At 45.3% G+C, this 25,959-nt stretch overlaps 1 protein-coding gene across 1 annotated transcript in view; it reads right to left on the bottom strand.

Moving 5' to 3' along the window:
• The window catches only part of NMD3 (NMD3 ribosome export adaptor), a 761,058-nt gene that overhangs the window by 212,933 nt on the left and 522,166 nt on the right, over nucleotides 1-25,959 (bottom strand). The window contains exon 11 of the mRNA XM_044069978.1: nucleotides 8,931-9,076. Within this exon, the coding sequence (XP_043925913.1) occupies nucleotides 8,931-9,076 (146 nt within the window). The remainder of the gene's footprint in view (nucleotides 1-8,930; nucleotides 9,077-25,959) is intronic.

Here is a 25,959-nt window from a genome sequence, read left to right as displayed (position 1 = left end):
CACTGCAAAAGGTGGGAAGGACTCCTGTCCCTCCCAATGTTCAGTGACTCTAGAGTTATAATAAAGTACAGTTTTGTACCTACCATAAATGTAGATGTTCGAAGATCCACATTGCTGCAGTCCTGACACTTGGGTAGTCCGCTGTCCACGGTCGGCCCGAATATCAAAGTATAAGGCTGACGTCGGTCATGGCGCATTTAACTGACGTCAGGACGTCAGGGTACAAATGCGCATGACCGGCGTCATATCCTCAGTCTTTTCTTGCCCCAGATGTCAGAAGACCTTAAAAACAAAGGTCAAAACCAAAAGACAGTAAACAAATAACTAACCACCCTTGCACTAACCATATGTATAATACATATACAATATACAAAATATGTATAACCCAACCCACACAACCACCTCCAACTACAGAGGGGAAGGAGGGAGGGTAAATGGGACTGCAGCAATGTGGATCTTCGAACATCTACATTTATGGTAGGTACAAAACTGTACTATGTTCTTCATCTCACATTGCTGCAGTCCTGACACTTGGGTAGAATCCCAAAGCAGAGGTAAGGGAGGATGGCTAACTATAAGGAAGCAGGAGCTGCCAAAATGCCCTGCAAAACCGCAGTGGCAAAACCAGCCCTGGACTTAGAGTAAAGTGGCAGGTGATAATGCTTAGAGAAAGTATGCACAGAACTCCAAGTAGCTGCCTCCAAAATATCCTTGGTTGCCACTCCCCTCAAAAAAGCTGTTGAAGTGGCAGTAGCCCTAGTGGAATGAGGCCTAATCCCAGCTGGAACTTCCTTGCCATGATGGGAATAACAGAAAGCAATGCAAAACCCAATCCACTTAGAAATAGTTTGTTTTGACACAGGCTTGCCCTGAGAACTCAAAGCAAAAGAAACAAACAACTGCTGAGACTGCCTGAACCCTTTAGTTCTGTCCAAATAATAACGCAACTGCCTGTGTACATCCAAAGCGTGCAAAATCTTTTCCCCCTTATTTTGGGGATTTGCATAAAAAGTAGGCAAATGAATAGTCTGGTTTAGAGCCACACTAGAAACCACCTTAGGCATAAAGGAAGGATTAGTACGTAATGATACCCTATCCTTATGGAAAATCAAGAAAGGCTCAACTGCCATAAGGGCCTGTAATTCAGAAACCCGTCTTGCAGAGGTAATGGCCAACAAAAAAGCAGTCTTCCATGATAAATATTTCAACTCAGCAGTAGCTGCAGGCTCAAAAGGTTGTAGAGTGAGTTTCTCCAACACAAAATTGAGATCCCAAGCAGGAGTAGGAGCTCTTCTTGGGGGTCTTAAATTCTTTGCCCCTCTAAGAAATTGCTTGAACAAAGGATGAGAAAACAAAGGCGGGTCGCAATCATAGTGAGCTGAAATTGCTGCAGCATGAACTTTAATAGAAGAGAAAGACAAACCTTTGTCTAGTAACTCAGTAAGATATTGTAGAGCCACACACAAATTAGGCTCAGAAACATCAAAATCTTTTGCTGCACTCCAAAATAAAAATCTCTTCCATTTATCAGCGTACACTTTCCTGGTACTAGGCCTTCTAGCTTCCAAAATAACATTCAAAACTTGCTGAGGAAGTGGAGGCCCATTATGGTTCAAAACAGAATATGCCAGGCCGTTAGGTGCAGAGAGTGAAGCTTGACATTGAGCAAATGGCTGTCCACCTGTGACAACAGGTGTGGAATCGAAGGCAAAGGCCATGGAGGCATCCGTACTAGACTTCTTAGTAATGGGTACCAGTGCTGTCGAGGCCAATCTGGAGCTATTAAAATCATCCTTGGCTCGTCCTGTCTGACCTTCAGAAGTACCTTTGGGAGGAGAGGCAGAGGTGGAAAGGCATACACATGAAGATTGCTCCAATTGAAAGAAAGAGCATCCACTCTCCAAGCTGTGGGATGAAACCTTTTTGTGCAAAACTTTGGCAGCTGATGGTTCAGTGGAGAAGTGAACAGATCTATGTCTGGAGTTCCCCATGACACTGTCAATTCCTGAAATACATGAGGATCCAATTTCCACTCGTGGGGATCCATAATCCGTCTGCTCAACACATCTGCTAAGGAGTTCTGTGCTCCTGGCAGAAACCTTGCCTGAAGATTGAGCTGTAAACTGAGAGCAGTCTCCCACAAAATCATTGCTTGCCTGCATAGAGGATAAGAATCGTTCCCCTTGCTTGTTGATGTACCACATGACAGTTGTGTTGTCTGTTAGAATCAACACCTGTCCTGGAAGAAGGAATTCCTTGAAAGCTATTAATGCAAACTGGACTGCTAACATCTCCTTCATGTTGATATGTAGATGTTGTAGTCTGACAGGCCACTTGTTTTGTATCCACTTTCCATTTAGATGAGCTCCCCAAGCTTTGTCCGAGGCATCTGTCGTTAAAATCTGACTCGCCTCTGGCCGGGTCACAGAGAGTCCCTTGTTTAGGTGACATTCCTGAGCCCACCACAAAAATTCCTTCTGAATGCAAGGTATTATTTGAATGACAGTGTCCAGATCCTGGCAGTGCTGTGTCCATACATTTTTGAGATACCATTGTAGCTTCCTCATATGCAGTTTGGCATTGGGAAGCACCAGAATACAAGATGCCATGAACCCTAAGGCTTGAAGGACTGTCCTTGCAGTCAGCCCGGACTGATGAGATAGTTGACGGAAGTAAAGGGATAGACACTTTTGTTTGTCCGGGGTTAAAAAGGCCATCTGGGCTGCTGTATTCAGTCTCACACCCAGAAAGCACATGTCTTGAGAGGGTACTAGACTGGACTTTATTTCGTTCACAGAATACCCTAGGCATCTTAGCACTGCTATCACATATTCCAAATGATGAAGAAGCACTTCCCTTCCTTGAGCCAGAATTAGGCAGTCGTCCAAATAAGGATAGATCTGTATTCCTTTTAGTCTGAAGAAAGCTATCACTGGAGCCAGAACTTTCGTGAACACTCTGGGCAGTAGATAAGCCAAAGGGCAATGCAGAGAACTGATAGTGAGAAGTCCCAGCTCGAAACGCAGATACTTTCTGCAACTGAGTCTGATAGGAACATGAAGGTAAGCCTCCTTGAGATCTAAAGTTACCATCCAATGATCTTTGCCCAGCAGAGGTAAAAGCTGCTGCAACGTCAACATTTTGAACTTGGGAATGTCCAGATAAGTGTTGAGGATAGATAAATCCAAAATTGGTCTCCACGTGTTCCCCTTCTTTGGTACTAGGAACAGGCGAGAATAAAATCCTAGGCCCACTTCTGGCAGAGGGACCGGCTGTATGGCCCCTAGTTGGAGCAACAGAGAAACTTGTTTGTGAGCCTCTATTCTTTGTTGAGGAGGAACGTCTGGCATGCCTTTGAAAAGAGGCAAGGTATGGAAATAAAACCTGTAGCCGTGGTGTATGATATCCAATACCCATCTGTCCTGGGTAATTAAACTCCAATTTTCTCTGAAAAGTGCCAACCTTCCTCCCAAAGGTGCTGCCAGACGGGCAGGCTCTGGCAGCTGAAAAGGTAGGTCATTGGGTCTGCTTACGAAAGGACTGACCCCTGCCCTCACCTGAAGCCTGTGCAGGAGAACTCCCTGTCCTAGGCCTGAAAGAGCCCTGAGCTCTGCCCTTACCACGTCTAGATCTACCCCTAGAATGGGGATCATAAGAAGGATACGTCCACCCCTTAGTAGGCCAATTTCTACTAAACTTTGGAGGCTGGGCCTGAAAAAAATCTTTAACAGTCTGCATAGACTTAGCCTTGTCTTCCATTTTCTTCAAGACTGTCTCAACAGGAGAACCAAACAACACGTCAGATTGTAAAGGAGCATCTAAAATCCTTGTTTTAATATGTTCAGATAAATTCTGATCCCTCAGCCAGGCGTGCCTGCGAAGAACAGTCCCAGTGGCAGCCACTCTAGACGAGGCCTGTACAGCATCAAAACCACATTGCAAAGAATGCTTACCCACCTGTTCAGAAACATGCACTAAATCTTGCAACTCTTTACAATCAATACCCACTGCCAGAGCATCAACCTTAGACTTCAATTGTGAAAGGAGATAGTTTTGGTATTTCAACATGTGAAACTGGCAATTCAGAGCCCTCATAGTAAGAGTGGAAGAAGTATAAACTTTCTTTCCCCATCTATCCAAGGCCCTAGCCTCCTTGTCTGTAGGAACCGGATTCTTAACAACAGAAGCCTTAACACCCTTAGGCCCCTGGCTAATGGTTTCTGGGTCTGCCCTAGGACTCTTAAAAAGATACTTATGAACCTCAGGCACCCTGTAATATCTATCCGGTTTAACAGGAGCAGGAGGCAAAGAATCAGGATTAAGAGAAGCCTCAGTAAAAACATCTTCTACTACATCCAAAACAGGAGGTATAGCCAAAGGCCTATGCTGGGGTAAAAACAGAAATTCCCTAAGCCGTTTCCTGGAATCAGAGAAGTCCTGACCCTCCCACTTAAAATGCTCCCTCATGGAATGAAGAGTTTCTGAAAAAGAAAAATCCTCAGGAGGAGTAGCAGAAGGAGTAGAATCATCCACATCAGAATCAGAATAAGGAGAATACTCCTGCAAGTCATCAGCCGAAGACTCTGAAACATCTGAAGGCTGCTCAAAACCCCCCAGCTCAGGCTCCACCCTAGGTCTCTTAACAGGAGGGGGCATAGAACCCCTAATCAAAGTAATTAAATCTTCTGCCATTTTAAGCATATGCTTCTTGGGCATAGTACCTGAAGAGCTAGGGGTAATACCAACTGAAGCTAAACCTGGCCTGCCCCTGGGAGAAGCCTTAGTAACAGAAGGAGAGGGCCTAACTACCTTAGGAAGGGAAGGGAGTATAGTAACTTGAGAAGCCCCCTCGGCCTGACTTGCCTCCTGAGAGGCCACATCTTGCAATAATAAAGTTTCACTCTGTGAACATAAAGAAATCTCCGGTGGAGCCACCGGCTCCACCGACACCTCCAAAGAACCGGCGTCCGGTACAGACTGTTCTTCTAGCCGAGGTTTAACTGTCTTGTCCTTGCGCTTCTTCGAGGCGCCGGAGCATCCGACGGCATTTTATAATTGCACCGCTTCCCAAAGACTAACCTAGCACAATCCAACCTTCTCTTTATAGTGCGTTTATTAAATCTAGCACAAGAGCGACAGCCAACAACGTCGTGCTCAGGCCCTAAGCAAGGAATACACAAAGTATGATAATCTCTATGCGGTATCTGTTTCCCACAAGAAACGCAATTATTAACTTTTTCTGACATCCGGTAAATGACTGAGGCAAGAAAAAACAAAAATATTCCCCAACGGGGTACTTAGCCAACTTTGAACTCGGTCTGAAACTTCTAAATAGAAAAATCTCAGAACGCCAACCGGCACTTGCAATGCTGCTTCTGCATCGGACCATGCGGCAAAAAAGACTGAGGATATGACGCCGGTCATGCGTATTTGTACCCTGACGTCCTGACGTCAGTTAAATGCGCCATGACCGACGTCAGCCTTATACTTTGATATTCGGGCCGACCGTGGACAGCGGACTACCCAAGTGTCAGGACTGCAGCAATGTGAGATGAAGAACATCTGGGGCTGAAAGAAGCACAGCCTCCCTTCCTATGCATGGGGATTGTAAAGCACTTTTACCACCCTCAACATTTTTTTAAATAAAATGTGGAGTCAATGTGTTTTTGATCAATTACCATAGATCTGTTTAAGGACAACTCCAAATCACTTATTTAAATATGTGGGTTGCTCCCAAGGAAAATGTAATTGCTGTGAAATACCAAGGTTACCTGTCAATAAGGGATCATCACTTCCAAGATTTCAGGAACAGAGGTAATATCAACTAGGAAATGGCACGTTCTAAAAGCTAAACCTTCAAATATGCCAAGCCAAATGGTTTGAAAGGGGAGCATGAACAGGCTTAAGAGTCAAGAACTTCAAGTTCCTAAAAGTCCATCAAATGAGAATGAAGTAAAACCTCTAAGAAACTGCCTGACAAGCCTGTATTAAGCCACAGTTCTGCCACTGATATGATCATACTGTGCCACTATACAAGAAACATGCACCACGACCATGAATAACTGAATTATCAAAATGGCTGCTCCAAAGTGGACCTCATTATCTGCAACACCTCCCCAAAGGATAGATTCTCATGAAGGAGAACTTGCAAAGACATTTAATTTCTGATGGTAGGAATATACAATCCTCAGAATCGCTGACTAAGACAAAGAAGCAAGTCTTCTTAGAAGATCATGACAGGTCTGCATTCCTTGACAAAATGCCATGGTTGTAGAGAACAATGGCTCAAAACCACAAGAGGATGGCATAATCTACTGGCCCCTGTTAACTTTATCTCATGAAAGATGCTCTCCTTCACCTATTTTGTCAGCTGTAAGCAGGCAAGTCCAATGTGGGGAACAGAACCATAAGAAAAGGTGAAGAGGAGTCTCAACTGGATGCAGTGAATGGAATCTATGCAATGCACCTTCATCTATAAGGACATTCTGCATAAGTACTTGCTGGGATAAAGGACTGGAGGTAATGGCTGCATGATCTCAATTCCAATCCACTGTGCCAGGCAGCCACCTCAATGCACAAATACTGTGATGTCCAATGATGTCAAGGTAGCCATCAGCTCCTTGTTAATGGAAAAATAAAACTAGAAGATCCAAATGAAACAACAAACAGTGGAGAGGAATAATAAGACAGACACTGCATGCTCACTCTACAGACCTTATGTTGTGCCTATCAATTTGACACATTATGTCCATACCACCATCCTCTAGATTGCTCTCATGGCAAGAAGAGTCCAAATCAAACCTAAGGCTGAAAGACGTGACAGGCCTCAAACATCTACTTTTTGCAATTGGAGTAAAAATTCAAGTAGCAGTGACAAGCAATGTCACGCTCCAACCAAAACAGTAAAAATATTTGGAAAGGTTAGAAAAGTAACCCACAGATTGCAACAAAGACTGGCTTATGCTTCTCAAACTCTGAATGTAGGTACTTTCCTATTAAAACCTGTATAGCATAAACTGATAGCAAGTAAAAAATGAGCAACCCAGAGTGCACATTATTACTCTTGAGGGTATGCCAGTGATGGCTTAAGGGGTACAGTTTTTCCCAACTTTGAACTTTAAGAAATATAAGCACCTAATGAGACAGAGGGGAAAAGGAGTTTTTAAATGATGTCCCACTGCAGATAATCCCTTAATGTTAGGGAACAGGTCTTTTGTTGCCACTTATAGGCAACAACTTCATTGCCATTAGTACTGCATCTTCAGTATGTACTCAATTAGCTTCAACTTTGTCCCCTCTTTCACTGCTGTCATTAACACCTTTCCTTGTTGATCATATCATTCTTCAAGTGTCTCTAAAACAAATCCTCTGTTTTAAGGACTACTATGCTCTCTATTTCTATCAGCAGTATGTTGGACGTGACAATGGCAGACCACTGACACTGCTTTGGTTAGCAGGCAAAACCTGAGAAGTCAATAATACAGGTCAAATTTTAGCCAGAATCCTTAAGCTTGTCACCAGGATGACAGATGAAGAAAACAGGCAAAATATTCAGGTAAAAGAGCAGTAGTGCTTTTATAGTATGCAGATATCCATCAGGGAGGAAATAATTTTCTCCATGTATTTTCACTTGCCCATCCTTAATACTACGCTTTCAAGATAATTAAAGCTTCTATGGCAAACATAACAAGACTGAAGCAGAAGTTTAAAAATCAAATCAGTTAATGTTTTTCTTTAATCATTCATCTACATTTTGGTGACCTGGTCATTCCAGTGGTAAAGAGTAACATCTTTGTGAAAAAATAATCCACTGAGCAACAGCAGTACCTTTTCATGGAAAACAAATTATGTAATGCAATACTTGGCACACTTCACCTATGACCATACCTAAACAGCAAGCACACAGCTTTCAATGCAAGTCTTTTCTCAGCATTCACTGTGCTACTACAGCATGGACGGCTCTCACTGGATGCTAGAACTTTCTAACACAACTGTGTTATTTTCTAAGAAAAAAAACAGCAGTCATAAGCTACAAGACAAACAACAGTATTTCAGGTCTTTCAAAAGACATGAAACTAATTATAGAAAGATTGGCTGCCCATGTTTATCTAAATGTTGATGAGTTATGTTTGAGCATGCATCTCCAGGTGGACCTAAATCATTGTAAAGGTATGGCTACATGAAAAAGAGAAACATCTAACAGATATACAGGCTGCGGTGGTACAGCAGTTACTGTTGTCGCCTCACAGCAAGAGGTTCTCCCATTCGATTCTCGGCTGGAGCGCCTTCTGTGTGGAGTCCGCATGTCCACCTCGTGGTCAAATGACGTTAAAGACATGCAGGTAGGAGTGTGCGTGAATGGGCGTGCCTTCTTTGAAGGTTGGGCATTGGGCTGGCAACTCGGCACCATAAAAATCCACTGCCAATCATTAGCAGACGGGAGTTCCGCTGTGGCGACCCCTAATTGGGAAAAGCCGAAAGACTTTTAACACATATAAAAAATTAACATGTTAAGATGCTATGTAGGAATGAAAGGCACACTTCACAGATGACAGGAGTACACTTTTACAGTTTGAATACCAACTACTTTGTATATGCATTTTTAATAATTGCAGTGTTCTTTGATGTATTAATTCATATGTATGATAGTGCAGCAAAGGATCCTGAAATAATACAGATCCTGAAATAATACAATCTAGAAACCTTATGTATAGGAGATTTTAATAGGCCAGCTCACTAATGCTCCTTACTTCTACTGCACACAAACATTTTACCTTCTTTGTTAATTATACTGTACGAGGGTGTACTTTTGGAAGGGTTAAATGATTTAGGGCTGAACATAGGAGGTACCATAACATTTTCACATTACATCAGCATTACAACTTGAAAGCAGTAGAAAATAATACTAGGATACAGATACTAAAATTTACCTTATTGGATCTCATGCCAGACCCTGCATCCTGCTTCACGTCTCTGACGTAGTCAATGTCCATCACAATGAACTCTTCCAACTGCCGTGGAAGGTACAGACTGTTGAAAGGGTAACGCCAGTATGTACTACCATCAACTTCAGCAACTACAATGAAGAGAAATGTGCCATGAACTATTGACTTGTTAAAAAGAATTTCAAGTTTTCTGTGTTGAAATGGTCTAATATGGAATGCCAAAAAAAGTGAATTCTGAGGCCAGTAAAAGCAGCCATGAAATACTGAATTTCAAAACAGCTTCAGCACCAAATATCACACTGTTGAATATGAAAAGCAGTGGTACTGTTAAAAAATAAAGTACTTAAGAAAAGTTGGCAAACACCTTAATTAGCTATTCTGCTGTGTCTGCACACACCCTTCTCCACTACTTGAATAGTGTTAACTCCATAACCTGGCCAGTTGAAAGGTTAATAAAAAAGGATAATGTAATTACATTCTAATACTATACCCTGCAATTTTCCTTTGCAAAATATACAAGGTAAAGACTGACACTTCAGGTTTTCATGCAACACATACTTCAGATGCAGTTCTGAATGATGCATCAGTAACACTACCACTACATTCATTCATCACAGTAATCTTAGAACTAACTAATTGTAGTAACAGCAAAATTAAAGCAAGTAAATTCACAGTCTACTGGAGCAAAATAAGACCAGTCAGGACAGTGTTTGTAAAATACCACAAAGAATCAAGAAGGCCTAGTTAAAATATAGTAAGAATGATAATATTAACTGTACATTAATTTCAGATACACCTATCAGTCCTCTACTGACCAAGCTCAGTGATTAGCGCAAATCAATCTGCAGACTTCTGTGAACATTTAATGGTTTTAATTTCTTCCCTTGCTGTTCTCAATTCCGCATCTGGAAAAATAATAAATGTATAAAACAGATCCCTGGAAAACAGGAAGTTTGTACTAAAAAGGGTGCTCCTCCATGGAGTTTATGAGGAAATCCCCCACCCCATACCAGACTCTGATGGAGACTCTCCAATGTGACCCATGAGAGCATATCTTTAACCAAAGTACAGACAGTACTCAATGCAAACTCACCAGTTCTTTAACCTGAAGAAATCAAAAAATCATCACATAAAACAATGCTCAGCATTATTCTGTGTATAGCTGGCACTGGCATCTGGCAACAAGCTCATGGTGACTTATGTATAGACATAGTTAAAAGTATAAAATGAGAGTGTTAAAGGAGGACTGGACTTATGTTATGCAACCCAATGTCTACTACTTGCATGTGATCAGTCATATATTGGCACTACTTTTATAGGATTTTCTGCACCAAGTATTCTGAACTAAGGAAATAAATATTCCAGCAAAACAGCAGGCAGATGAGAAAGGGGAGTAGATTGGGCAAGGATATTCTGCAAGACAACTCTCCTAACCCCAAACATACTGCTGAAGAGAAAGTCTTATCCAATACATTTAATGTGACCACAATACACAGGTACTTATTATTACACATGCAGATGACACACTGTGAAAGCAGGCTCGTGAACCTACCATGATTCTAGTGGCATAAGCTCAATGCATTAGCAAAAGACCAACCAGTTAGGTAGCAGCAGTGTGTGTACAACATTGACATTCAGCACGGTAGCTGAAAACACATTAATATGAGGTCTGGTCAGTCTCCCACTGCACGCGAAGGTGAGAGCCTAGATAAACAGAATGCTCCACAGAACATCACATGGAGTGCTATTAGATGGAGTAAATGACTTACACAGGCATCTACCATAACACCAGATCTACAAGTACTGAAATGAAATAAGAAGTTATGTACTCACCATAACGTTCCATCTGAGTAGGTAAACTTCATTTGTCTGCAACCTTTGGGAATCGGATCCGACCTCGAATCCGAGCCGGCAATCTTTCATAGCTTAGATCCGAGCTCCTAGCTCCTCCCCTTCACCCATAATCCCCTGCCAACCCTGACTGACCTCAGATCAAGTTTGCCCATAACCAATAAGGCTGAAAAAGGAAACTAACTACCTTCCTTAAAAGGGCAGAGTAAAACCTCTGGCCAAATAACATCCGAAGGTCAGAAGGATGGAGGGTGGGACGGTTGCAGACAAATGAAGTTTACCTACTCAGATGGAACGTTATGGTGAGTACATAACTTCTTAATCTTAAGTAGTTAAGTTCATTTGTCAGCAACCTTTGGGACAGAGTCCCCAGCTACCTGGACCTTGGGCGGCCTTCATGGAAGGATGTTCCGGAGCACTGCAGAGCCAAAGGATGCTCTCCCTCTGGAGATAATATCATGAAGGTATGAGGTGAAGCCCAAGTGGCTGCTGAACAAATATCATCCAGGGGTACTCTAGACCGAAAGGCAGCAGAAGTAGACATGGACCGAGTAGAGTGGGCATGGACTCCCTGAGGTGTGGGCCTGCCAGAACTTTCATAAGCCAAAAGGATGCATTGCGAAATCCACCTCAGCAAGGTGACCTTCGACACAGATTTACCCAAGTTAAATTTGGCAAAGGAGACGAACAACTGGTCGGACTGTCTATGACCAGCCGTTTTATGAATGTAAAAACGTAGCTGTCTATGCACATCTAAAGAATGTAGTTTGTATTCTCCTTTGTTCTGGTATTCAGGAAAGAAAACTGGCAGATCAATGGATTGGTTAATATTTGCCTCGGAAGCAATCTTAGGAAGGAATGAGGGATTGGTCCTGAGGTAATCCCTATCCTTGTGGAAGGTCAAATAAGGAGGTTTTACACATAGGGCTTGAAGTTCAGAAACCCTCCTAGCTGAAGTAATAGCGACGAGAAAGGCCGTTTTCCATGACAAATGTTTGAGATCAGCTGAAGCTGCAGGTTCAAAGGGGGGAGCTGTCAAGGCCTGAAGTACTAAAGTCAAATCCCAGGGAGGTACTACTTCCTTTATTGGAGGCCTGAGTAGGAAGGTGCCCTTCAGAAAGGTCTTACATAACTTCGTGGTGATCAATGGACCCAGTTCATGTCCTACGTGGTAATGAGAGATAGCTGCTAGTTGAACTTTGACTGTGGAACAGCTAGCCCCCTGATGGAAAAGCCCTGAAAGGAAATACAAAACGGCGGGCAACGGAGCTGTGAAAGGGTCCAGGTTCTGACGCTCCGCCTAAATAGCGAAATGTCTCCATTTACTACTATAGACTTTCCTAGTAGAAGGCTTGTGTGCTGCTGCTACTAGGATAGCTTTAACTGGGGAGGAGATGCCGGGAGTCCTAGCTACGAGTGGAACTGGAGCAACCTTGGAGTAAGCTTGAGATTGTCCAGGTTCGGGACTGGGAGGCCTAGGGGGTGGGAAATCAGATCCGGGAGGGGGATCTATAATCCAAGGCGGATTCACCAGCTGAGACCAGAGGTAAGAGAACCAAGTTTGACGAGGCCAGAATGGGGCAATGAGGATCATTTTGCTCCCCAACCAACTGGCTTTCTGTAGAAGCTTCAGCATCAGAGGTAGAGGGGGGGTAAGCATAGAGTAGACCGGGAGGCCAAGCATGCACCAGAGCGTCTCTCGGGAATTCCCCGGCGGGGGGAATTAGAGCGAAGTAGCTGTTGCATTTCGTGTTTTAAGGAGAGGTGAAGAGATCGCAACAGGGTCGTCCCCATACGGCAAATATCCACTTCGCTACCTGGGGATTGAGAGACCACTCGTAAGGAGACAGTATGGTGCGAATGAGTTTGTCTGCCAGGATGTTGGACTGTCCCGGAATGCGCGTTGAAATAAGAAAGCGGTTGGTGGAGATCGCCCATTCCCACACTCTCATAGCTTCTCGACAGAGTGGGTAGGACCTGGTTCCCCCCGTTTGTTGATGTACCAGACCACAGACATGTTGTCTGACTGAACTGCAACTGTTCCTGTAGGAAGAAGGCTCTGAAGTGCTTGCAACGACAACAGCACTGCCCTCATCTGTAGAACATTTATGTGCAATGAGGTCTCTGTATCGTTCCACGTGCCTTGGACCGTCCTGCCCGCATAATGCCCCCCCACCCGAAGCGAGAGGCGTCCGTGGTCACCGTGGTGAGTGGAGGGGCCATGGAGAAAGGGCGTCCCGCTTGGAGGTCTGGTGATTGCAAACACCATGCGAGAGCCCTTTTGCAAGCCTTGCTGAGGGGAATGGGGTGACAGAGGGTATCGACGGAAGGACCATTGGACTTGGAGAGTCCACTGCAAAACCCTCATGTTCAGGCGAGCCATGGGGAGCAGGGTAATTGCGGCCGCCATGGAGCCCAGCGCCCTCAGGACCAATCTCGCCGGGGGAGCCGATGATAGTAAAATGGCCCACACATGTAACCTCAGGGTGTGAAGTCGCTCGGTGGTTAAGGCGGCTAGTAAGTTGTTGGTGTCTAATCTGGCCCCGATAAAGTCTATCACCTGAGTCGGGTTGAGAAAGGATTTATCCGTGTTGACGGTGATCCCCAGCCGGGGAGCAAGGTGGAGAAAGTAATTCCTGGCTGAGCAGAGTAGATGCCTTGCTGGGGCGGCCAGGAGCCAGTCGTCTAGGTACGGAAACACCTGCATTCCGTGGAGCCTCAGGTGGGCCGCTATCACTGCTAATACCTTGGTGAACACCCTGGGGGCTGAGGTGACATCCAGTCGCTCTCCTGTAACAGGAGGAGAATGGATTGAAGAGTGACCATCCGAAACTTCTCTTTGGTTACTGACAGGTTCAGGAGGGAGAGATGGAGGATTGGCCTTAGGTCCCCCGTCTTTTTTGGCACCAAAAAGAACCTGGAGTAGTAACCGGATCCGAACTGGTCTGGGGGGACGTGTTGGATGGCTCTTTTTGCTAAGAGTTGCTGAATTTCCACAGCTGCAGCCTCCCTCTGATCGGGTGGGACGTCGGGGAGGCGTTTGGGTTGGTGAGGGGTGTGAGAAAAGGGAATTTGGTATCCTCTGGATATGATGCGAAGCACCCAGCGGTCTGTTGTGATGGACTCCCAAGCTGCCAGGTGCCTCGAAAAACGTCCCCCGACTGCCTCCAGAGAGGAGCAGTCGGGCAACCCCTCAGGGTCGCTGGGTGGGTCGGTCAGAGAAGGCTTCTCTGGACCCACCATTCCAGGCCCCCTCTGCCTCTAGGGTGGTGTCCACCCTGTCCTCCTCTGCCATGGAAGGACTGGGGATCCGGAGCGGACTGGGATTGTTGCGACTTCCGGAACCACATCTTCTTCTTTCCCTTTTGGTTCTTGGAGAAGGACCTCTGGGGAGCAGAGAAGTGGACTCCGATGGCAGACGTCTTCCCGTCCTTTTTGCTCTGGACCAAAGTCTCGCGAAAGGTCTTGCCAAACAGGGCAGAACCATCAAAAGGGGCATTCGCAAATGACGCCTTGAAGGGTTCCGCAAAATCGCAATGCCAGAGCCAGGCCTGGAGTCGCATGACGAGGCCTGCTCCGCTGGCTCTAGCGGCTCCCTCTGTGGCGTGGGACAACAGCTGCATAGAGGTATTAGATATGGACCGGAGAGTGGCCATCCGAGTGGGAGTACAACAGTTTGTCCTCCACCGACATGGACTCTGGGGGCAACGCAGTGTACTCTTTAATAAGGTCCCGCTGCAGTCGAATAACATGTGCCATGTAGTTCAGAGACCTCACCGAGAAGGTCGCTGAACTAAAGGCCCGCTTCCCTAAACGGTCCATCAAATGGGACTCCATGCTCGGTGGATGGACCGAGGGACTCTCCTGAGCTAATTCCCTCTTGGTGGTCGCCGCCACCAACATGGCATCTATGGGGGGACCCTTGCTCCAATGGGACCTCTCGGAGGGCGGACTAAGGATCTTGTCCGGGCATTTGGGGACTGGCTCCACAGTGTCCGGCTCCTTCCACGTCCTAGTGGTAATAAGGTCCACTAAGGGGTCGGGTGGAGGGAACACCCAAGAGGTAGATGGGCCTGCTTCAAACGCCACCAGGAACACGGATTCGTCCGAGGAAGCCTTGGGGGCAAACCACCCCCCTCTTATCCTGAGCATTTTCATGATGTCTCCGAAGGAGATATCCTTGGGGGGTGATCTAGGGGAACCTTCCCCTTCATCCAAATACATGTCATCAGTCAAGGACTCGGGGGAGTCCACGTGCCTCCTCTTGCACTTGCGAGGGACGTCCTCAGGGGGGGCTGTCCGAGGATGTCTCACCAGCCACGTCCTGTTCCAAGGGAACGACCTGGGACATCAAAGCAGGCTGTCCCTGGGGCCGGGTGATGGAAGCTGGACCCAACAGAGAGGGAGTGCGGGGCGGAGCCGTAGCAAGGGCCTGGGGCCTGGAAGCACTCGACAGTGCCCTGTCCACCACATCGAAAGCAGAAGGAGAGCCACGCTCTCTCGGATCCGAGAGCAGGCCCTTGCTCAGATCCGATGGACGGATCGGGGTCGGCGCAGAAGCCATCGGATCCGACGGACCAGTATGCTCCGAATTAGACTGAGCCGAAGACGCACTGATTCCCTCGGATCCGACGTTCAGCCCATGGCTCCGAGAGCCTGGATCCAACAAAAACAGACCAGACAGGCTCGAGGGAAGAGTCGGCACCGAAGTACCCGATACTGTCGGCGCTAACCCACCTCCGGCTCCAAGGCTGCTTGGCTCCGAACCCGGGAAGCGGGTCGGAGAAGGAGCTATCGGGGCAAAGAAAGGTGTCGAGTTAACCCCGCCGGAGGGGGGAGGGGAGGCAGGAGCCTTCCCATCTGCAGTTGGGCCTGGAGAAACCTTCGCATCATCCGGTCCAAATCTGCGTCTGAAAGGCTGCGAGTCGATCTCGACGAGGCCACCGAGGCTGGCCGGGAATGCCACCTCGATGACCTCGACGGAGATCGGGTCTCCTCCTCCTCGGGGCCCGGTGAGAAGCACGGAGACCGGATCAGAGAAGGGGGAGACCGGGAAACCCTGGATGGAAAAGACCGCTTAGCTGAGGGGGCCGAAGCGGAGGCCTCGGCCCGCCGCTTGTTGTGCTTCTCCCTCCTTTTTTCTTTCCTGGCCTCCCTCTCCTCCGGAGCTGCAGTGGGAGTTTAAGTCCCGACTGGAGGGAAAGAGGCAGGAGTGGCCGCGGCTGAAGCCGGGGAGGAGGCCACAGAAGTACCGGAGGCCGAGGCCGAATCCGGGGGCAAAAGTCCCGCTAGGATCAGCTTCGACCTCCGGTCCTTCAGTGCCCTGGGGTTGAACGCCGCGCAGATGGAACACCCAGAGGAAAGGTGTTCAACCCCAAGGCACCGCACACACAGAGTGTGGCCATCCGCTGGGGACAGCTTATGGCCACACTCTGTGCACTTGGAAAAGATGGGCTTTGGGGCCTCAGACATATTAAATAAAGATCCACTCGTTAGGCCCCAAACACACAACACACAGAACGCTACGACCAGCGAAGGGGAGGGTACGTTTTAACTAAAAAGGAGGTATTAACTAGGGTAGTTTTAGTCAAAAAAGGGAACCTGACTACACAACACTCACTCTACTTAAGGGGATAATAAAAAAATTGAAAAACTCACAAAAACCCTACGATACCAGGAGCTCAAAACCTAGCTGCTGACAAGAAGCGCGGCAAACTAGATCTGAGGTCAGTCAGGGTTGGCAGGAGATTATGGGTGAAGGGAAGGAGCTAGGAGCTCGGATCTAAGCTATGAAAGATTGCCGGCTCGGATCCGAGGTCGGATCCAATTCCCAAAGGTTGCTGACAAATGAAGTTAACTACTTCAGATCTGGTCTTTACTAATATACTCTTTTTAACTCTATGGGACATTCTTGGCAATGCTCCACTACATCTTTCCTTCAGGGTCCACTCTTCCTTCGTAAAAAGAACAATCTTTTGATGACAAAGAAGCCTCCATAAATCTGAACAAGTGTTATTCTGGTAAGTAGCTGGATGTCACCTGTAAGTATTTTCTGCCTCAGACTGTGAGATATGTTTGTCCAAAATAGGTAAAGAGGTCTGCATCAAGGATTAAGGTATTTCCTTCTATGTTAAGAGAGGCTCTGGTTGCCCATCCTTAAAAATACATCTTTGAATCTTCTCACAACAGACTTTCAACCAATCAAATCTTTCATTTATAGGTAATATTACTGAGAAAGTTCTTGGCTAGCAGCTCCAGTCTTTGAGAACACACAACCTCTTAATCTGCTCTACTGGAATTAGGACACACAAAGGTGGAGATAGTTCTCATTACAGTTAATATCATCTTTCCGGTATGAGGTCAACATTATTATTCAATAGCAGCTCTACTTGATTTCACATCTGCATTTGGCAAGACAGATGATGCTGCTGCCCAGAGTGAATGTGCAAGCACTCCAGTTTTTCTGTAGGTCTCAAATGACATGCCCTCAATCTGTCAAAATGTATACAGATGTCGTTACTGTGCCTAAACAAAGGCTGAAACTACCACCTGCAGTGTGACGTTTCACATGGCTTCATACTGCAGCCTTTATTATATCACTGTGTATATGCCTCCACTGGGTGAACCCATTTGAGGAATGGAAAGGAGGTTTCATTTCTATGCAGAGGATCCCTACTTATAGATCCTGTTTCAACAACAGCTGTTTTGTCCTATGATAACAGACATGAATGCAGGAATGAGAACTAGTTACCTAAAATTTACCACTCCAAACATGAAGGGTATTAATCAACAAACATAAGGGTTCTACTACTGTATGTCTGCTTCCTATCATTACTTCATTACTTATGGGAGAAGCAGACTGGAATTATATTTAGGGTATTCAAGATGATTGCATGATAGTGAGAAACCAGGTTTTAGTCATACAAATTTATGCTTGTTTTCTAAGGAACACTGCCAGGATTAAGTCAAGTCAGAAATCAGGGTAGAAATGATTATCAAAAGTGAAGCCCATTTAATTAAAAAAATCTGCTTTAGCAAAACTTGCTGGCAAACCAGGCTACAAATGCAGAACTGCTGTGCTTTTCCTGGGCATGTCCTTTCTTAAACATAACAAACTACGAGGCTGCACAACTGATGAAGTAAATTAGTTTAATATTGATGCAAGTTGATTTTTGTTTAAATGGACTTTGTGTAGACAAGCAGCTGCAGATTTGATTACAGCTATCCATGTGCTAGACTCCTCCCATTTTGACAACTGCAATTTCCAACACTTAAGAGATGCCAGATGCAGAATGAGTGCCTGTAGCTAATGCAGAACTCCACAACTAGGGTGATAAGGCGTGGTATTGGTTGTAACTACTTGAACCTAACTCCACAGTCTGCACTGGCTACCAGTGTTGCTGTGAACTGCGTACAAGAGCTTAGTACTAAAACACCTGGATCTACATCCCAGTGTTCCTTCGTATCTGAAAGAGTAAATGATCTCCAACAAGCCCTCTTAACTTCATTCAGCCATCATGGGAATACTAGTGATTCCCAGGACGCAGTTTGAGATGCTTTTCTTACAGCTGCTTCTCTATCATGTGCCACTTCTATCAATCATGTGCCACTTCTATCAAATTCATTACTTTGGAGTTTTCAGGACTGCATCATCAAGGGATCATTCAAAAGGTACCTGAAATCACATTACACTTAGGCCCACCTTGGTGTTGTGGATAACTACATTGTCATTTTGTTTCATGATTTACTGTATACTAACTGTATTTCATATTACTGCAGTATGCTTAGTGCTAACTACTTAAACAATAAACCAAATACAGTTCATGACTGACTCACAGACTGAATGACCTGGCTTAGCAAGTTACAGAACTAACAACATAACTGCTAACCTTTAAGGCACCTAAGCAACACACAAGGCCTAACAATCAGCACAGACATCTAGCAGATACAGTAGCTCAGCATGGTAAACATTTTAGTGAATGTTTGTCTGTCTTTCGGCTTTTCCCGGTTAGGGATCGCCACAGCGGAACTTCCATCCGCTAATGACTGGCAGTAGATTTTCATGAACGTCGAGGTGCTAGCTTGACGTCCAACCTTCAACGAAGGCACACCCATTTAAGCATGTCTTTCGAACACCACCCAACCGTGGGGAGGACATGCAGACTCCACAGAGAAGGCAATCCCCGCACTCCAGCCGAGAATGGAATGGGAGAACCTCTTGCTGTGAGGCAACAACGCTACCGTTGCACCACCGCGAATACATTGTTAAAATAAATTAGTAAGTTACTGTAAGTGAAATCAGATTTGTGGGATTTTTAGCAGACTATTTTAAGATGACGATGACTTAGGAATCTTCAAGATGGGGGGTTTCAGTTTGGGAAAGTAGTCCACTAAACTGGTGAATGGTAGGTAAAAGTGTACCTACCTGAGGCCTCTAGTCCAGCCCTGATATCAAGTAGTTCCTCACTTGATGGATATGACAGGTCTCACTAGTGAACAGACAGGCAAGAGCCCCTTTATATAAACAAGACACAGATGGTACAGGGATCAAAAAGTTATTATCTTAAAGAATGACCGAGCTGTGATCAGGAACCAGTGCACATTTCACAACACAAATGCAATATAACTGGTCAGGTAACATCCTGGCTACAGAGTGCGACTCACAGTCTAAGCCTGGCGTAGGGTGCATTTCAGCAACAGACAGAAAGATGTGCATAATTTATCACTGCAAGGTGTAATGCCAGTATAATGTGCTCGCTGTGGGCAAATTCTTAAAATGCCTGTGATATCCCAACAGCAGCCAACACATGGTCCTTAAGTGAAAGGATATTGTCAAGAACTACAATCAGGTCTCTCAAAAAGTTAAAATTTTAATCTATTCTCCATTAAAAAACAAAAGAAAGGAATAGAAGTTGAGGTAGACAAAGATTTCATTCATCAGCACCACCTCAACCTTCGTCAAGTTTCAGATGACCAGTGCCCACCCAGTTAAGGTTAGCATTAATGCAGTCTTCTAAAGGAAAGTGGTTGGGCACAAACTCTTGTCAGAAGAGGTACAGCAAAATACTATCGGCATTAATAGACAGCATACGTCTCTACTTTGAATAACCTCACCCAGTAGCAACAAGTACACAATGTAAAGTAATGGCTCCAAGAGCAAGCCCTGTGATATACTGCATATCACTATACAGTTCTACTGGAGTTATACATACAAGTCTTAACAGAGTAACTTTGAGGTAGCCCTTCAAATCAGGTAGCTCCACACCACTTTGTTTTGTAGGGAGAATCAAATTAACCCATTTAACTCTTGCCCTCTTTCGCTGCCCACATAAATTCTTTCAGCTTTTATCATCACAACTTCTCTCACTGTTAAAATATACCTGGTTTGAACACAAGACTAAAGGGACTTAATATTTTTACTGTTTTAGCTTAATATCAATATCCATAATCTACAGCTTCTAGTATTTTAATTTTTGTATTAACTGTAGTTTAGTTTCTTCCTACATATCCACAGCTGCCATAACAGAATCCTTTTTATTCCATACACCTAAATTCTTCAACTTGTGTCCCTGTAAGCATGGGTACTGCTGAATCAAATCATGTGTGGGTGCATAACTTATCATCATAGGTTTTGTTATTCACTTATTTTACATCCCCAAAAATCTGAATGTATCTCAAGATGTTCCACAACAAAAAATGTACTTAGCTTTATTTATGTTAATTTTTACTTGATAAATTCAAAAAAGTTCCTTGATTACCAAACCAGTTGTATCACTGAATTTGTGAATCCTTTATTTCCTTTGACAACGGTTCTAAATGCAAAACAAATAAAAGAGGTTTGGTTACTCTGTCCAAAAAGCCTGTGAAGGAGGGACCCCCCCCCCAATTCTTGCCTCCGATTTTTCATATATCCTCATGAACCCAATCATTGTGTCAGGGAATGTAAATGCTACCACTGCCCTACTCATAAAACTCCAGTTGACTCTAATGCTTTCTCTACATCACAATGCAAGAATTAGAAGTTATGTACTTACCAATACTTGGCATCTCTGTTGCCTATTTTCATTCTTCCTCATGAATGGGTCTCAAATGCGATCCTCGGATCTGACTCAGCCGCATCTACAAGACTTTGGATCCAAATCTCAAGATCTTCCCTCTATCCAGAATGCCCCATTCCATCCCCAAAACCTCAGATCAAGTTTGCTGCCTTACCCCTACTGTGTTATAGACTCAGAAAAGATGCAAATAAAAATTGAGGCTCAAACCAGGAACATGATGGTTCCCATATCATCCAAAGATCTGTCTAGGAGTGACAAGGCCGGGGGATGTCGGGGAGGGAAGGGGAGGAAGAATGAAAATGGACAACACAGATGCCAAGTTATGTTAAGTACATAACTTCTAAATCTGATATTGTCTTTTCATTCTTCCTCACAAATGGTCAAAGTCCCCAGCTACGTAACTCTCGGGAGGCCCTCAAGGAAGGACATGCCAGAGCACTATCGAACCAAAGACAGCTCTGCTTCTGGAAATAATGTCGAACTTGTAATGCATAACAAAGTTCTGAGTTTTGGATCAAGTGGCTGCAGCTCAAATGTCTTCGATGGAGGCTCTTGAGGAAAAGGCATATAAAAAGCCATAGATGTAGTGGAGTGAGCTTTAGGAGGATGAGGCAACTCCAAACCTTTTTGAGAATAAATCAGTGAAGGAATAAATCTTCGAACTACAACTGGTGATCCATCCGGCTAGAGTAATTTTGGAAACTGCTTGACACATGCGATTGGGAGTCAAGGACATAGACAGATGATCAGACTTAGGTTCATAGGTTCATAGGTTCATACTAGGCTATCTGCCCGAGGGCATTTATAAGCCTAGCCCATTGTTTTGTGGCTTACGCCACCCCTTTAGTATGGGGAACTATACCCATTATTTTGCTGTGCCTCTGTCGAGCAGTGACACTGAGGTAATTCCTGGGGTATATCTGCGATCTCCCATCCATTGGTCAAGATTTCTCTTGAACAAGGCCAGCGAGGTGCTCTGCCTCACATGTACCGGGATTTTGTTCCACAGCATAGGGAGTCTTTGGGTGATGAATCTATCCCTCCAGCACGTCCTATTAATAGCCGTGTCGAGGTTTAAGTCTCCCGCCCTTGTGGCTCTGATGGATCTAGATTTTTGAGGTGAAGCATATTCATCAAATCTGGGTTTGACATGGCCTTGTATGTCAGGCAAAGATCACCTCTGAGCAAGCGTGGCGACTGAATAGAGCTGGAGTTCTTTCAGTCGGGCAGCATAGGACAGATTTTTGAGACCCTTTATCCTTTTGGTGAGGAACTTTTGTGGCCTCTCCAGCTGCTGCAAGTGTCGGGTCAGATACATTCCGAATGGGGCATTGTACTCAATCATTTGTCTGATGAGTGATGAGTAAAGGGAGACTATGACCTCCCTTGATCTAGATGAGAATACCTTCATGATAAGGTGGGCAATGTAGAAGGACTTCCTAACTACTTTAGCTATATGGGTGTCGAATGACAGACTACTATCAACCTGGGTCCCCAGGTCCCTGATAACTTCTTCTGTGCTCAGTGGATTGCCACCTATTTGGTAGCTAGGGGTAACCTTGTTTTTCCCGAAGGGTATGACTATGCATTTTTTGGCATTTAACTTTAGGCCGTGGCTCTGGCACCAGTTACCCGTTTCTGTGAGACCCTTCTGAAGGATATCTGTGTCAGATGTGTTTTCTACTATGGGCGTTGGTTTGCAGTCATCTGCAAACATTGTCAGCCATAACCCTCCTGTGTTTGCTTGTACTTGGAAAAGTAGATGCCAAACAAGAGTGGGCCCAGGACTGAGCCCTGTGGGACACCACTTGTGACAGGCTTTGAGTCTGACATGGCGCCAGCAACTCTGACCCTGTGGGTTCTGTCACTCAGCCAGTTTGCAACCCATCTTGTGATGTATGGGTTAACATTTAAGCTGATGAGTTTTTCAATGATACCCGAGTGGGGTATTGTATCGAAGGCCTTAGCCAGATCGAGGTAGGCTGTATGGACTGCCTTTCCCTCATCAATGGCTTTGGTGACTGTTTCGAAAAAGTCAACCAAGTTTAAAAGGCATGATCTCCCTTTGACAAAGCCAAACTGGGTTGGATCCAAAGTCTGCAAATTCCCTATGTCTTTATTTATGAGGTCCATTATGATCCTCTCCATGGCTTTGCAGATAAGGCTTGTCAAGCTAATGGGCCGGTAATTTCCTGGGTCTGTGGAGGCACCGCCTTTGTGAAGTGGGACCACAGTTGCAGTGCGCCACTCCCTGGAGTGCGTATCCAGAGGTAAGACTTTGATTAAACAGCTGTCCTAGCTGTGGGTTTAATTCCTCATTGAGTTCGTGGAGCACACAGCCGGGGACACCATCGGGTCCCATGGATGCTGTGTTTTTTGCTTTGGAGAGAGCAGTTCTCACTTGGGCGCTGGAGATGTTTGGGGGGCTGCACTCATTTGGTATAGATATCTCTCCTTTTGGGGGGGAGAAGTTTGCACTGAACCTGTCAGCCAGTATGTTGGCAATGTCTGTAGGATCAGTAATCTTCACATCATTTTGAACTAGTTCTGAGCATATCTGGGAGTTTCCTCCTAGGTTTCTAACATAGCTAAAGGCGGCCTTATGATTGTCTTTTGAGTCTTTTAGCTATTTTTCTCTCGAAATTTGCTTTGGATGATTTTATGAGAGCTCTTAGTTTTTTACTTATAGTGATCAAGGGTGTCTTACCTTTTAAGGATTTTGCTCTATCTTGTAGTAGCTTCCTCCTTTTGTTGTAGAGTTTGTTTATGGCTGGGGTCCACCAGACTGGACGCTTGCCTTTGGTACAAAGAGTCTTTGTTTTGCTTGGGATTGCCTTATCCATGCAGTCCTGCAGGTGCTGGTAGAAGGCATTTGTAAGTGATTCAGCGGCTTGAGTATTGTTTTCCGCTGGCTCGGGGGCCTGAAAGGAGACCACACTAGTCTTTAGAAGTGTGAAGTCGGCTTTTGAGAAGTTCTTTACTGTGGTCTTTTTTATTTCAGGTGGGGTGGGATGAGGACCTCCAGCGAGATTAGTTTGTGATCTGATCTCACCAGTGAGGGGTATACTTCCGGTGTTGAACATTGTGCTCCCATGTTCGTGATGATGAGATCAAGTATGTTATCTCCTCTTGTGGGGATGGTGACTAGTTGTTCCATGGCATTTGAGTTTATGAATTCCAGGAACTTTTGGGCTAGGGTGTTTGGGCTTGAGTAGTATTCCCAGTCTATATTAGGGTAATTGAAGTCACCTAGTATGATGGTGTTTGGTGATACATTTATCCCTCTAGTGTTTTCAGGAAGGCCATGTGAGTTTCCTGAGTTTGTGAGGGTGGCCTGTAACATGCTACAATTTGCAGAGCAGTCTTGCCTATGGTTAATTGCACCTGGATGGTCTCCGATGCATCGTGCGTTGCCACCAGTCTTGAGGTGTGGGTGTCCTTGATGAATATGGATACCCCCCCTCCTTTCTTGGTATTGTCCGGATTTTGGGGCTGGAACGCATGATATGAGGTAAAACCTGATAGCGCTGGGGTGCTCTCAGGAGCCTTGAACCAGGTTTCTGTCACAGCACAGACATCGATGTTCTCCATACTGAGAAGGGCCTCGAGTGCGTGCATTTTGAGATTTAGACTTCTGGCATTGAGCAGCATTACCCTTAGTTTTTTTCCTTTTTTGAGTTCTAGGGTGGTAGGTTTAGAATTCGAGCCTTGCCTAAAAAAGGCACTATGGGGGTGGCAAGAGCCTTTGCCAATATCCGGAATCCCAGGGGTGACAGGTGCAAGCCGTCCCTTGCGAAGCAGCGTGGCTTGTCCAGCATGTCATCCCAGGCAGACAGATACTGGATCCCCTTTGAATGACACCAGTGTTTAAGCCAATTGTTAAAGCTGATCATCTTATCTCTGTATTGTGGCATCATTCTTGGTGAAGGTAGGATACTGCTCAAGGTCAGGGTCATACCTGCCTGGGCTACATAATCAGAGAGCTCCTCAATGTCTCTTTTCATGTAGTCCAAGGAGGTACGTCTCAGGTCGTTTACACCAGCGTGGACAATGACTGAGTCATATTTGTACCTGCTGTTGAGAGACCTGAGTGCTTGCGTTATGTGGCGGATTCTAGCGCCCGACAGGCAGCTTACTGTGACCTTCTCCTTACTCAGTCTGGTGAGCGGGACATCAGTGTGTCTGACTATGGAGTCACCAATGACTACTGTGTCTGGCATTGTGTTTGGCCTTAAGGGCTGTGACTGTTTGACACTCTGACTGTGAGGTCTATGTGTTGGGTGTTGTGTTCTGAGGTGGTGGTTGTTTGGGTGTCTGCTTTGGTGGCCTCTGCTGTTTTGGTAGATTTTTGATCAGAGCCTCCGAGTATGTCTTTGTGTGTTTATGTGTATGATTTGAGGTTGTAATGGTACTATGTGAGACTGGGTCTATAGTGTGTGTGGTAACCTTCTCCTCCTGACTGGTCTTGCCAGTCCTATGTTGAGAGAGCTCAGCCTCCAGTTTGGCCGTATAGTTGCATCTCTCGCATGTATTTGTGTTTTGTGGGAGGAGGAAAGGGTTGTCTGTGTACATGAGGCAATTGAAACATTGCCTCAATATTCCCAGGTTCACCAGCTGAGCAGGAGAGGACACTAGCAACTGATCCTCGACATGCTAGAAGGGTAGACGAAAACTTTAAAAAGATTCCGGGGACGTGGGTGACCGAGAAATGGGGGTTGCCTTTTGGGGTACTATCTATGACAAGAGTGCCGTATCAAGGTAATAAGTACTGTAGGAGCAAGTGCTAGGTTTAATAGATAGAGAATAGTCTACTTGGAGTCAAGTAGAGTTGATCTTTTAGTTATAGGATACGCTGATTTGATCAGTAGTATAGTTCGAGGAAGGTAGTTTTAAGAGAAAATTTGAAGAGTGGACTTTAGGTAGCCCAAATAGTTTAAACCTGCTTAACCGGCACTGCCCTAGTGTGCAACAGTGGCAGCTCCGCGCTAAATCGCTCTAAATCGCGCTAACGCGCGTTTTATACCAGGGGGCTGGAAAAAGCTAGAAACTGGCCCAAAACGACCAATAAACTACTAGTTACTGGCTGAAACCTCACAAAACTGGAT

The sequence above is a fragment of the Protopterus annectens genome, chromosome 4.part1 (assembly GCF_019279795.1).
Source record: "Protopterus annectens isolate FY-2018-M chromosome 4.part1, PAN1.0, whole genome shotgun sequence".
In the NCBI taxonomy this organism is placed as follows: domain Eukaryota; kingdom Metazoa; phylum Chordata; order Ceratodontiformes; family Protopteridae; genus Protopterus; species Protopterus annectens.
The sequence above is the reverse complement of the archived record's forward strand: the minus strand, read 5'-3'. Positions and strand labels throughout refer to the sequence as shown.